The 14,112-nt window shown below is 43.1% G+C and overlaps 3 protein-coding genes across 3 annotated transcripts; 1 reads left to right on the top strand and 2 right to left on the bottom strand.

The window, feature by feature from the left end:
- Positions 1–2,735: 2,735 nt before the first annotated feature.
- On the bottom strand, positions 2,736–7,022 carry LOC106590151 (large ribosomal subunit protein uL15m). Its single transcript, XM_014180802.3, has 5 exons — positions 6,828–7,022; positions 6,221–6,378; positions 5,879–6,044; positions 3,221–3,344; positions 2,736–3,110 (listed from the first exon to the last, which is right to left on the bottom strand). Exons 1-5 carry the CDS (start codon positions 6,930–6,932, stop codon positions 2,773–2,775), a joined length of 891 nt encoding a protein of 296 aa, XP_014036277.1. The 5' UTR covers positions 6,933–7,022; the 3' UTR covers positions 2,736–2,772.
- A 138-nt stretch (positions 7,023–7,160) lies between these two features.
- On the top strand, positions 7,161–9,742 carry lypa1 (Acyl-protein thioesterase 1). Its single transcript, NM_001141045.1, is given in 9 exon segments — positions 7,161–7,367; positions 7,662–7,693; positions 7,827–7,892; positions 8,025–8,072; positions 8,163–8,233; positions 8,370–8,443; positions 8,552–8,653; positions 8,873–9,049; positions 9,194–9,742. Coding segments are annotated over 9 exon segments (690 nt in total). The 5' UTR covers positions 7,161–7,298; the 3' UTR covers positions 9,245–9,742.
- A 355-nt stretch (positions 9,743–10,097) lies between these two features.
- LOC106590152 (regulator of G-protein signaling 20) lies at positions 10,098–13,967 on the bottom strand. The gene is made up of 5 exons (XM_014180803.3): positions 13,889–13,967; positions 12,640–12,800; positions 11,370–11,453; positions 10,684–10,918; positions 10,098–10,545 (listed from the first exon to the last, which is right to left on the bottom strand). Exons 1-5 carry the CDS (start codon positions 13,895–13,897, stop codon positions 10,351–10,353), a joined length of 684 nt encoding a protein of 227 aa, XP_014036278.1. The 5' UTR covers positions 13,898–13,967; the 3' UTR covers positions 10,098–10,350.
- Positions 13,968–14,112: the final 145 nt, after the last annotated feature.

Here is a 14,112-nt window from a genome sequence, read left to right as displayed (position 1 = left end):
GATTTATTGGTGTAAATCCCTTATGGGTTACACATAAATGTCTTCCGTTGCTAAATGCATTGCTCCGCAGCTCTGAAATACGCTACTGAAGGGAAGATCATTTTCAGTCATGCCTAAAAACAATTCTATTCTTTGTAAATGAGCAATTGTATTCTGGACCTGGCCCTCTGATAAGACCCTTATCTATTAAATTGAGTGCTTCTTTTATTATCCGGGCTATTGAGCTTGGGCATTTGATGAAGTGGTGTTGTATTGCCACAGCAGGCTATTGCACTATACATCCAATCTTGACAGTCTCAGTCACTGAGCCTCTCTGCTGTTCTACAGCGCTGTCATGGACACTGCATCCCATCATGGTGCTGTGCACTATACCAGATTGTCATATTTTAGCCAAAGGTAAAGACTTGTCCCCAAGTGATGTACAGTATAGCCCTTTGACCTGTCCCACGGTACTGTCCCACTGCTCCTCCCTGTCCTGTCACTAGTCTTGTCTGTGTGTCTGTCTTGCCTGTGTGATCCCTCTGGCAGACAGACAGACAGACAGAGCTCTATCTGATTGTAATTGCCTCTAACTATTAACTGGTCTGGATAAGCAGGAGTGTAGAACCCTCACCAGACCTGCGAGACACCATGATATCTGCGTCTGTCCCAAACGACCTACTCAGCGATAGCCAATAGGCAATCACAATGATCTGGTCTACTTGGACAACGACAATGTTGAATGTTTAATTAGATAGTGTGAACTGGGCAGACTATCACACTCAAGACATTAGATTATTTGGAGCACAAGCCACGGTAAATGCTTTGTAAACTCCCAGCAAATATTTGAAATCGTAAATGTTGGAGAATGGCTTAGGGAACTCGATTGATGGCGTTTCTATAAAACGTTGTTTAGTCTGTCTAATTTAGTTGAGTCTAATAACACTTTAGTCTACTGTTATACAAAAGTGATGCTTTCTGTGTAGATACTTAAAATTCAACATGTACTCCAGCCTAGGGATTTGAGAACCATCCTGAAGATTTAAACCAGAACCAGATTCAAAAGGATTTCTGTTGCTTTGAAGATAAGGACTGTAGCTCTGCAATAAACAGTAATTGTTTAGTTGCTTTCCTGTGGTGTGATTTATTTAAAGTACTGTGCTGTAAGATTTCAGGCTTGTTTTCCTGGCAGGGCCTGACATGTGTGTACAGTGTCTACTAGGTGTATATGGAGGTTTATTATCGCCAACAAGATGCCAATCCTGAGATTCCCACCTCCATCACCCGCACCCCCATCCCCCCCCCCATTCACACATGACCCCACCTAGAAAAACACTCATGATGACCTTCGAATGTGACCTTTGCACAGTATACAGAAATAGCATAATGACACATCTAACTACCTAAGTAGTAACAATGGGATTAGGACATTTTTCATTTAAGAAATGAACAGTTGTGCACTGTAAAATTCCCCTAACATTGCAATTGTGAAAGTCTAAGCCAAACATGTTCACATCTATGCCACCTTTGGCAATTCCTATTACAACACACCAAAGCTATTTACAATACACACTGTAGATAATCCGGATAAAATAATACAAGTAAATTCAAACCAACATTGTTTAGTTCATATGAACCCAAGTAAAGTTTATTTTTATTGAAAATCCCTGCATCATCAGTACGAGTATAGAAAGAGCATGGCAGTGGGACTACTGGGCTGCTGGTCCCCTACACGCTCACACACACAAACATATGCTTCCCTAGATAAAGACTTTCATGCAGCAGAAAGACAATGTCAGCATAGAATACCAAGTTATTTATGGAGAGCACGTTTTGTCTTCAAAGAAAATAGGAGTGGGATGGGAAATACAGTATGAATATAAGGGCCTTTTCTGATTTGATTTATTCTTTTATCGATGTGGAATACCTCATCCTAGTATTGCCGGAAAGGGTTATCATTTAGATAACAATCAGGAAGTGATTTTGGAGCATTACATCAATACACAATCGTGGCATTTTCTAAATACTCTTTACATTTCAGTCAGCTTTAGATCATAACAGGGGTAGAACTACAAGTGTGTGTGCCTCAGATTGTGTTCCAAACAAGGGGGGGGGGGGGGGGGGGGGTTACAATCGTTTGAACATCCAGGCCAGGATACAGCTGCCTATGACTCATTTCAAACTCCCCCTTCTCCAGCCAAGGCAGCCCATTTTACATTTAACACACATCAGCAGGCATCTGCTTCCTGTTTTCATTCTTTGAGTTTATCTTATTTTTCTTATTTCCCCCTCACCTGTTGGTGGTCTATGTTCCTTCCATCATGTTGGACATTGGTGTTTCCAGCCAGGGGAACCAAAGCACCATCAGCGGAAGTGATCATTACAGCACTTTCATCCGAGACTGCAGTGGGGTTACCAATCAAAGTCAACACATTAGTCCAAGTGTCCGCTATCCCAAGAATATCCCTGATCAGTGCACGACCGTACCATGTATGTAACCTAATCAAAATGAACTCCTCCGTCCACTATAAGCATTGATCATAAAGCATGGTGCATTACATACAGAGCTGCACCGTAGAAATACATTGTCAGAATTTGGGTGAAACACCCCTAAGATGAACGACAGAACAATGGCACTAAACGATGAACATTTAATACAGCACACGCGGTAGACCAGTGGTGTGAAGAAAAGCTGAATCTATTGTCAAGTTGTGCTCAGAGACATTCCTTTAAAAAAAAAATCACCCATCATGACATTTATGTACATCAACAGAGCATGTTTATTTGAATCCTTTATGAACTGTAATATTGGAGCAGTTTATCATCAGTCGGTTTCAGTATCTTCTTCTCGGCCATGTTGACTACCCAGCCTGGCGAGAGGCCAAAGAAGATCTGTCTGGGGTCCTTTATCATAGAGAGCATGTGGAACAATTTGTCTTTGGAAATGTCCGGTAAAACGTAGCCATACTTCTGGGCCAAGGCTATCCGTGCTTTTTGAATCTTCTCTGGATCTGCCAGGTAACCCCGGTTGGCAGCATCTGTGTAGTAGGGGACCATGTCTTCCCCAGGCAACATTCTCTTTGGAATGGGCTGTCCACTTATGAAGAATGGGACAGGCTTACAGAGGACCGCTAACAGACAGAGGAAAGCACAGGGTTACAAACACTCCAAAATGCATACAATTTAAGTGGCGTCATAGCAAGATCATTAAGTTTTGGCCTAATGTGTCACTACTACTCACCAAGACTTCTGGGGTCATAGAAACCTGTAGTGACCATCCCTCCGTTTCTCTCAATGGCAGCAATGGCCTCTTCAGACGCCATCTGAACTTCTATGTTGACTTTCGCTGCAAAGATACCAGCACCCTAGTAACACACACAATTGGATGCAACATTAAATAAAATAGACTTCCAATACAGAACAAACTAGCGGGACGGGAAAACAGTCTTTGGGTATCATAATGACAGCTACAATCTTAATTAGCTAAATACTGCCACCTACTGGCAACAGATAGGTGCACTAAATAACTACAGATCCAAATCAAATGTTATTTGTCACATGCGCCAAATACAACAGGTGTAGACCTTACCGTGAAATGCTTAATTACAAGACCTTAACCAACAATGCCGTTCAAGAAATAGCCATACTCCTTGCATTACATATGTAACAGGGTTGGTTATGTTTCCACTTGCCTCTAAAAGGTGTATTTAATGTTCAAGCATTCTTATTGGTTGGTTCAATTCAGATGGCAAGGCGTGCTGGTTTTTGCCCCGACTGAAGAACTTGGATTGCAACGCTTGGAGTCAGTTTTTGAGCGTCTCAAAGCCCATGATCTGAAATTAGCACCAAAGAAATGCCATTTCATGAAGAGGTCAGTGCGGTTCTTGGGGCATATCATCAGTGAAGGAGGTGTGACCACAAACCCAGAAAAAGTGAAGGCTATTGCAGGGATGACAGAGAAGGATCTCATGGAGGATAACACGGACGTGCCCTCCCAGGGGAAGATTCGGTTCTCTCTCGGAATGATAGTCTATTACCAGCAGTTCATTGAGGGGTGCTCCACCATCACTAAGCTGCTGTGTGGGCTGGCAACTGGGACGAAGGCACCACGCCACGGGAAAGGCAAGAGGAAACGAGGAATACATAGGAAACTCACAGCAGCAGACTGGACTGGTGAGTGCAAACAGGCCTTTAGTCAGTTGAAACAAGCTCTCCTCGATCAGGTCATGCTAGCCCACTGATTTTAGTAGACCTTTCTTGCTGTCTGTAGACACATCTAGTAATGGATTAGGTGCTGTCCTCTCCCAGGTGCCAGAGGATGGGTCTGCGGCCAGACCCGTAGCATTCGCTAGCAAATCACTTACTTATGCACAGTCAAAGTATCCTGCCCATAGGTTCGAGTTTTTTGCTTTACACTGGGCCGTCTGTGAGAAGTTGAGTCATTGGCTAAGGGGCAAGCCTTTTACTGTATGGACAGACAACAACCCATTAACGTACATCCAAGCCCAAGTTGGATGCCTGTGAACAGAGATGGGTTGCTAAACTGGCTCCATTCGAGTTTGACATCAAGTACATCCCCGGTCCCAAGAATGTCATTGCTGATGCACTCAGTAGACAGCCATTTGTGCAGCCGAGCGCTCTCCACCGCATCACAAGGGTTCCAAGGCCCTGCTGGAAGAAGCTGCGGGAGCACATGCTGAGAAGGTGCAAGATGTGTTCCGCTGGTCGAACCACCCATTCGACCTCGACAGCTGCTCACCGTCAATTGAGGCAGATGCCTGGGAAATTGTCACCGACGGCCAAACGACCTCCTATCCTTCTCCTGGTTCTCTGTCAAAGGAAGTGGTGTCAGCAGTCCTGAGGTCGCAAGGGGAGGCTGGTCTACAGAACTGTGCGCTGCTACTGCCTCAGCTCACTCAGTCAGTGGTGCCGTCTGAGACGTCAGATGTGAGAGTGCTATCCCGTGACGATCTGATATCAAAGCAGGGCCAGGATGACGCACTCGCCAGAGTTGTCTTCTACGTGGACAGGGGCCGGAGACCTTCCAGGAGGGAACGTGGCCATGAACCACTCAAGGCTCTGCAGATTCTGAAGACCTGGGAGAAGCTCACTCTGAAAATGGGTGTACTATATCGCGTTACCAAAAGTTTGCTGTCATAGAAGAAGACGTACCAGTATGTAGTACCCACCTCCACGAGGGCGACAGTATTGAAGGGTGTCCACGATGAAGGTTCTTATTGTCACTGAGTGTACTGAACATGTACGTTTTCCTACGGGGTCTTTAAATCCCCCTAATTCTCTTTAGAGAATCGTCTTTGCACTGCAATATTTAGTGACATATATATTGCAAGGTATTGCATACCTCGTTTTGTTTCTTTATAGTATGCAAGTGTAATTCAGCAGGGGAGAGTGTAACAGGGTTATGTTTCCACTTGCCTCTAAAGAAAGGTGTATTTAATGTTCAAGCATTCTTATTGGTTGGTTCAATTCCGATGACATGGTGTGTTGTTATTGGCCCGGCTTGCAGATAGGGTGAGATCATGAATGTCAGGTCTCCCCAGTACGAAAATGTGATGCAAGGGATTTTACCATCGACAGCCATCAACATCGTTAAGCCCTGCACAACTAACATGACGTTTCCTATTTAACAACAGATAATAAATAATGCTCAACTGGGACCAGTGGCTGGGGTGATTTATTTGGACAAAACACAACGCAAGGAGAGTACGATTAACATCTGTTACACATACACATAAGCACTCAACTGCCTTTGTGAGATTGTGCTTCATCTCCAATGTTTAATTGAAGCTTCTGTAACAATTAACTCCCCCAAATCAAGCGGAGACATCGGCTAGCTATGGCAGTTTACGCGTGAACGTAGCCAAGACAACCATCTTACCTCGCCAACAAGCTGAACACCATAGTCCCTCTTCTGTGGCTGGATGGTCACTCCCCTGCCATTAACCAGCTGAGTCAGGTCAATGGGCTGAGTGGGGTCAACCCGGCCCAGGTCAATCAGATACTGCAGCCTGTTCAGGGTCAGGGGCTGGTACTGAGCCCGCCGACTGGGAAGAAGAGCACAAATTTGTGAGTATAATCTCCTGTCTCTAGTTATGTATGTACAGAGATGCAGTATGAAAAGTTTCAAGGCCTTTTGTGCTTCTAGGCCACCAACTCTGTACAGTATGATCATTTGATGATAGAACATGGAGTGTTCAACAATGGACATCAATGTATTTACCTGTGTCCCTCATTGTAGCCGTATTTGGGGATGGCTAGATAGAAGGGAGTCTGACCCCCCTCGAACCCCAGGCGAGGTCGGTTGCCTCGCTGCCTCTCCCCTTTGTGACCCCGGCCACTTCTGTTTCCTCCATGTTGGCCTCTGCCTCGCTTCTTCTCCTGCAAAATAATAGACAAGATAAAAAAATACCAGCGTTAGAACAGCTGTACATATTCTTCACTATTAATGTTCAATAATATATCCATAGTAATTAATAGCTAATTGTTTGTCATTGGCATAATGAATTCATGCAACGAATGTCTGTTTGAGACGGCTTGACGAGACCAAAACTGTGTGACTAGAAATTATAACTACTATGCTATTTACTTGTGTTTGATAGAGCAGACAGTGATGATCACTGACCAACTGTGTTAAAATCAGATGTTGTGCTTACATTCTAGGAGTAAACAAGAGATTTAGCTATAGCTAGGTACTACTTGTACAAGCAAGCCATCTTTGGCTGGCTAAATTACAGTAGCTAGCTAACGTTAGCTGATGGCTACTACTAGCCATGCTAGTTAGCTTGCTAGCTATTCAGCAACTGATGGTCTGGTAAACGCATACTTACAGCCTTCTTGGTCCCCGGTTCAGGTCGTAAGTTTGCTAATGAAATACGAGGCAAATTCTGCAAAATATCTAATGCCTTCCCACCAGGTTTTCTCGTAAAAGACATCGTCCTCTCCAGATGTCAACGTTACCCAAGGACAAAATCGGCTACCATGGATATGGCTCACGTGACACACAATCTGGCATTTGCCGGAAGCGGAAGTGCCATTGTTTCACAGACTTTTAGACCATCTGTATTTTCTACGAATTGAAGAATTGAATGGATTAGTACATTGTCCTATCCACTGGGTTTACCAGTTAATGAATTCTTACTGCGCTCTCTCTCTGTGAAACTGATGCCCGCGAGTACGTAAACATACAGTTCCCGCAACTATCGTATGTAATAACAAGGGCGATACAAATTTAACGTTTTCGTTCCATCCAAGGATACATTGTAAATTCTCTTGGCGAATACCAGCTGCCTGTACGTTGTATGTGCGGTAATAGTATGTCAGTGCCCTTGCCTGCTATTATACCTGCCGCTCGGAAAGCCACTGCAGCGGTGAGTTAGATTATTTTTGACAGCGTGTTTTGAATGCATAGTTTATTGTTGCGGACAATAACTTGCCCTCACATTAAAACTACAGTCTCACTTACGTCTGTATTCCCAGTAAAGGCCCACTAGTGGGAAGCTAGAATCAAGTGTTTTAGTGTAGGGCTGTAACAAAATCCTGCACAGTAGCTCTCCAGGTGGAGGGTCGGCCACCCCTGACCTAGATCTACAAACCATAGACATTGAAGTGTTGTCAATAAAGCTAACCACATTGTACATTTACGTATCTGTTTTGCATTGCAGGTGATATTTCTTCACGGCCTAGGTGACACTGGGTATGTGCAGCTCATTAATTTCATCCCTCATCTTACTCCTTCCACTCCGCATTGATTTAAGGGTTATCTGTCGTTATTATTCCCATTCACTATAGTCTATAGCTCATAAAATGTCATTTGCTTTTGTTCATAGCCATGGCTGGGCAGAGGCCTTTGCTGGGATCCGGACACCGCATGTAAAATACATCTGTCCTCACGCGTGAGTACCTCTGTGGACAAGTACAGCTCCTGTGTTTGGATAATGTTGATGATAGTGATTATTGATGACATTGGGTTTAGTGTACACATTTATTACTGACATTGAAATATTTTTGTTATTTTGATTTTTCAGTCCAATCAAGCCTGTTACATTAAACATGGGCATGTCCATGCCCTCCTGGTAAGAAGTGAAGTCTCATTCATTTTATATAAAGCGGGCAATATCGAAGAACGGTACTGTTTGGGTTAATCAGTCCCCTCTATGTTTTAGGTTTGACATCATCGGATTGCAAACAGATGCAGAGGAAGACGAAGCTGGTATTAAACAGGCTTCAGAGAATAGTAAGTTAGAATAGTAGGTTTCAATGTAGCAGTGCTAGGACATTACAGTATGATGAAGTTTAAACACTTTATGAACTTGAGCTTGACATGATTCTATTTGAGCTTGATTTGATTGACTGCTTCCAATATCTCTCAGTTAAAGCACTGATAGATCAAGAAGTGAAGAATGGAATACCATCACACAGAATTGTTCTTGGTGGATTTTCTCAGGTAGACTAGTGTATGACAACAAAAAATCTGTAAAACAATACTAAAATGTACATCATTCCGTGGTAATACAGTGAGTATTCAGGTTTTTGTGTGCTTTGGCATAAATAGGGTGGAGCGTTGTCTCTGTACACAGCTCTCACAACCCAACAGAAGCTGGGGGGAGTGGTTGCTCTCAGCTGCTGGCTCCCTCTTCGGAACTCCTTCCCCCAGGTAATACACTGTATCCTGCATTAGAAGTGTTCCGTGGTGCACTTAGGTTTAGCATATGATCCATTCAATTGTTTTGGAATGCAAACAAGTCTTATCAGCTTGTTACATTACCAAATCACACAAATCAACAATGTTCAAAGTCCAAGACGGACCAAATCATTTAAGAGGCATTGCAAATCGTAGCTGATTTTAAATATAACCATGACGTCTTTTTTTCAGGCATCGAGAAACTCTGCCAACAATGAGATGCATGTCCTGCAGTGCCATGGTGAGGCGGACCCTCTGGTGCCTGTAATGTTTGGATGTCTCACTGTAGAGAAGCTAAAGACCCTCTGCAATCCATCCAACATTATCTTCAAGACCTATCCCAGAATGCCACACAGTGCCTGCCCTGAGGTTAGTATGGTTTGCACAGTGGCCGTGAGAAGAGACTAGAATGAAGATTGGCACTTTTTGAAGACCTTGGACATGCACTATTGAAATGATATGAAATGACTTTATATTTTGTGCAGTAATACTTGTCTTTCTTGCGTCCTACAGGAAATGATGGATATCAAGCAGTTTATTGAAAAGCAGCTTCCCCCAATCTAACGGTTAGACCCACACGCCCACCGCCATCAGAGCTCATCGAAGGTGACACCTGCGACGCTCCATAGACTGTCTGAACCACAGACCTCACTCAATAGAACCTGCTAACTCTGGCTGTCAGAGACAGAGTCAGAGACAGGCCCTAGGGCTAGAGACAAGCTGGGGCGAGGGACATCATAACTAAAACAATTGTATTTTCTGCTGGAGCCAGGTGGAATCCTCAGTATTTGAATCGTTAATGTTGTCAGTTGCCAGTAGAGTAGCTGTTTGCTATTGGGATGCCATCTTTTCCAGGGAATACATATGTTGGGAGTATCTTAGATTGTATGGTTTGAAAATATGAATCCTAGTATGTTGATTTGTAATAAATAACTTAATGAATGTATAAAACCCTGATATAATGCAACAGTAAAATAAGAATATGGCATAAAAGTATTCTGCTTTAATAGATTTGTAAGAATTGAAAGCAATGTTCTGTCAATTCAATACACAAATACCATATATGAATGGTCACATTGTATTTATTGATTTTCTTTTTGGACTGAATCAGCATCACAATATTTAAATCCACAGGCAAGATCTATTTCCAGGTATCAGCTAACACTGTATGTAAAAAGTTACTATTATTGTGATCAACTGTTGTACCATTTCTGTGATATTTTATTCAAACGATCTTGAAGGTGAATGATCGAATGCCAAGGCACTTCCCCGTGTCTTCTTAACAATAAGTCAAACCTAATTGTATGCTTTAAGGCTGACAATAGACCTACACACGAATGCAGTGCTCACTGATACAACATGCTTCTCCCTCAGAAAAGTGCAATGCCAAGCGCTAGGGAATATATAAAAATATAAATATATATATATATGAAATCGGGAACTGAATCTAGCGTATGTTCTTGCTTGCTCTGAGTATTTTGGAAAGTCAATATTCAAGGTAATATAAACAGTAGTTTACACCTTAATAAATACTGTTTGGTAAATACAGCTTATTGACCTGTTGATCAATCAACAGTTGAACTGTAACTGAAAGCTAAACCTAAAACCCCCTTTGGATAAGACAAGTGTCCTCTAAAAGCAGTGCAGAGTGATTGATGGTGAGTGAGAGTTTATGGCTCTGTGGCAGGTGGTTGTTCGGCCAGGTCCTGCAGTAGCTCTGCGTACGCTGTAGAGTTCATGTAGCGTGGGTATGAGTCTCTCTGCATCAGCGTGTAGATCTGCTGCTGGGCGTCTTCGAACGTGTGCGACGTGGGCTCCAACATGTTCTTGTTAATCACGTCTCGAACACGTGAGTCCAAACTCACCTGGAGAAGGAAATAACCATTTAAAGGGAATAAGAATGACTCTATAGAGAAGAAATTAGAGGCTTATTGCTTGAATGTATAGTGTAATTAGAGTCAACCACCTCAGTCTTATAAATGACTCGGGCGGTGTAGGCTCACCTCTTTAGGGGAGAGGATGGAGATGAAGTCCTTGTAGATCTGTCGTACTTTCTCCTCCACCACAGTTTTGTTGGTCTCCTTCTTGAGCTCCTCGCAGGCCAACCAGAACATCATGTTCTCTTCACTGAACTCTGTCCTCAGGAACTGGCGGAAGCAGCCCCGCCCTGCAGAGCTCTTCATCAGCCTCTCAAATGACATGGTCCATGTCATCGCATCCTCCAGAATAGGCTTGGGGCTACAAAAGAGGGACCATGCTCTTTATTTCATACAGTAGATATCGTCGAGACTGTTCAAATGTCAATGTTTCAGCTCTAGCTCCATACAATTACATATGGAACTCCGAACATATAATTACTCAGAACATTAAATTACATATAAGTCATTTAATAGGATCTCCATGTCTAGAGACCCCATTTCAAGTCGACATTAAACAGGCCAAACTATATCCCCTCTTCTTGTTTTTCTTATTGTATGTGGCTAGCTGTATAGGGGATATACTTCTGAAGAGCTGATTCTCATTATTATACCATAGTTATCACAATATTCTAATCAATGATATGCATAATCTTACAACCTATACGCTCACACAACCATAGTCATCTGATTGACTGAAATCTTGAACTAGTGAAGTGTTATATGATTTTGATGTTGATCGCTACTGGCGACCAGAGTATTCCAGAAGTTACCTGTCATCACAGTTTTCGATTTCCTCTGCTCTCCTCTCATAGGTGTTTTTTTTAATCCTCTCATCCTCCGCCCTAACAGTCAGACTGAAAAGCAGTGAAAAACAATAGAAATAGAAAATGTATCAATGTACAATGTGTGTTTCAGCTGTTGTCAATTGGGATGGTGGGTAGCGGATAGAGAGGTATGTTGTTAGTTCCAAGCGGTGAAAAAAAGTGGTGGGAGGTGCACATCCTGCTTCGTGAGCTCTGCGGGGGGGGGGGGGGGGGGGGCTTCTGTAAACACTACTGTCATCCAGTCCTTGGAGATGTGTTGCAACACCTGGTGTGGCAGTCACCTGTAGTCTAATTAAAGCCCTGTGAGAATCCACCACATCTGTGCTCCTCGGCCACACTCTGTAGCGCTGCGACAATTAGCATAACTGAATTGAGGTTGATGTGGAGACAGAGACTATTCCCACTCAATGGGGACTGAATTAGCATGCTCTTATTCTGCACACAACAGGAAGAGGCATAACTTGCTTACGTAGATGCCAATAACTCCATAACATAAATGTTCCTGTGTTTTTCCCCCCCAATGAGACTGTGTGTGTAACCGGCTGACGCTCAGTTTTCATGCTCTGCTGTTTGTGTCCTGTGCAGAGTATATATGTAGCGTAAGAGTTTGGAGTGTTGGTAGGAGCATGGTATGGAATCTCATTACAGTAAGGCCTCACTATGTCCCAAATGGCGCCCTATTCCCTATGTAGTACACTACTTTTGTCAAGAGCCCTATGCACCCTGGTCAAAAGAAGTGCACTATATATGCAATAGGGTGCTGTTAGGTAAGCAACCCCTTACAGTATAGTCACAGACAGAACAATGAGACAGATATTTCACTGGATGTATAAATATGAAGCATCAGCTTGGCTTTGCCACACAGTGGGGGAAGAGAGAAGGATATGGATTTTGGCCTACATTCTGCCCATTTTCTCATCGATGAAACTTTTGATCTCAATACAGTTTTATGTTCCCAAAACTAGAAACTATAAAGTTTTGTTGACTTTAGCCTTTGCCAAAGTTTTTAAAAAGCTGGTTGTTTACAAGGAGTGCAAAGTAGGCGTTCCCTAACGGAAATATGCAGATATATGCTAGAACGGGCCAATAGGAAACCTCGCGCTTGGCTCTCCCCACCTCCCTGCTTCCCACTATGACTCATCTGTTCCTATTGGAAACGACAGGCTATGGTCTATGTTGGTTTAGTTATAAAACTATTTGGTATAGTGGTACCTACCAGGAGCAGCTGCAGCAACAACACCAGCAGAAGCAACAGGCATTGGAGGCGTTGGTGGGCGTGTTCCCCATCCCGTGCTGCGTTTGGAGAACACTGGCAGCAGCTTCCTGGTGCACCTGCATCTGTCTCTTGCGCATCTCCACCCGCTCGGACCCCATGGGCTGCAGACCAAGACACAACATCATGCTGAAGATGTAGGACAGACACACCCACAATAGAGGAGAACACACACCCCGACAAAACAATACAGCACACTGCATTCGTTTTAGGCTATACCACCTGGACAATCAATTCGGTCCAGGACATGATGACATAGAAGGTATCAGTCATCCACCCCTAATCCATATCTTCATGTGGATGACAGAGGGAAAAGGTTGATGAGGGGGGGGGGGGAAATACGACATTTTAAAGACTGGTACAACATCATGAAACCAAGGTACTGTATAATCATCTCAGAGGAAAAATATTACTGAGGGAATCACCATGGCATGTCGTCACATAATTTCGAGTGCGCATGTCTTGCGGAATACTCTGACCACTTCAACAGAACAGAATGATCCCTGCGCGAACTTTTACACTGTCAAAGCTTTAAGTTATTATAGAGAGAAATGTAGTACCATTTGGCTATGCAAAATACTGTCACTGACAGTAATGCATGAATATATATAAGCTATTAAAACGCCTATTACCAAGCATTATAGCCTATCATTTGCAGGATCAAACTATTGTAACGCGCTCTGTGATGAGAAATGCACTGGATGAGAAAGACGGAGGCGTGGTGTTAGTTATACAGACAAGGCGTTACTGCCTCCATCCTAGCATCCTCAGATGTAACACAGATGGATCCTTGGGGGTTAGACCGCATTTTAAGCATGTACTAGGTTATAATAAAGACTAAGAATATGTTTAACGAAATACTATATGCTGACAGACTATAGGCCTAATACAATATTTCTTTAGTATTTTTCTTTCAAAATGGACAACATGGCATCTGGTGCAAGTTATGACTACAGCAATAAATACATGACTATTCAATTGGATAGCTACATCCCAAAGATAGAACGAGATTGTCAAGAAACTATGCTGGCAATAATTGTCTAGTCCCCAATCCTGTGTAAAAAATGATAATTATTGTAGATTATGCTGACTGAATTCTCATTTGCCATGTGGATTGTTGGTGTTGAATCTAATTCACAGTTTAGCATTCAGTTATATTTCAAAGAGGAAATTCCAATGTAACTGTACTCACTGTCACCATGAATGCCAGAATACAGGTGATTCTTGCCTCGATCACATCCGTCTGCGCTGGTCTGCAACGGACAAATTGCTTTGCTCGATGCGCATGCGTTCTGTTCGAGTGCAAAAATATGTTCTGTGGCTGAAGCTCCGAAGAAGGGCGGACCAGCTTTTACTGGAGGCTTCGCGCAATGGGTGATAATGCTCTCATATTATCATCTGTAGCATAGCCTACTT

Source organism: Salmo salar, chromosome 29 (genome assembly GCF_965601325.2).
Source record: "Salmo salar chromosome 29, fSalSal1, whole genome shotgun sequence".
NCBI classification, from domain to species: domain Eukaryota; kingdom Metazoa; phylum Chordata; class Actinopteri; order Salmoniformes; family Salmonidae; genus Salmo; species Salmo salar.
This window is presented reverse-complemented; position numbering and strand designations above follow the sequence as displayed.

What these genes read in the sequence shown, in the direction of transcription:
- LOC106590151 (XM_014180802.3), bottom strand. Translation starts at nt 6,932, where the DNA reads ATGTCTTTTACGAGAAAACCTGGTGGGAAGGCATTAGATATTTTGCAG. An exon ending in AACCGGGGACCAAGAAGGCT is followed by an intron (nt 6,379 to 6,827) that starts GTAAGTATGCGT and finishes ATTATTTTGCAG; the next exon opens with GAGAAGAAGCGAGGCAGAGG. An exon ending in GTGTTCAGCTTGTTGGCGAG is followed by an intron (nt 3,345 to 5,878) that starts GTAAGATGGTTG and finishes GTGTGTTACTAG; the next exon opens with GGTGCTGGTATCTTTGCAGC.
- LOC106590152 (XM_014180803.3), bottom strand. An exon ending in TGTTGCTGCAGCTGCTCCTG is followed by an intron (nt 11,454 to 12,639) that starts GTAGGTACCACT and finishes ACTGCTTTTCAG; the next exon opens with TCTGACTGTTAGGGCGGAGG. An exon ending in ATCGAAAACTGTGATGACAG is followed by an intron (nt 10,919 to 11,369) that starts GTAACTTCTGGA and finishes CCTCTTTTGTAG; the next exon opens with CCCCAAGCCTATTCTGGAGG.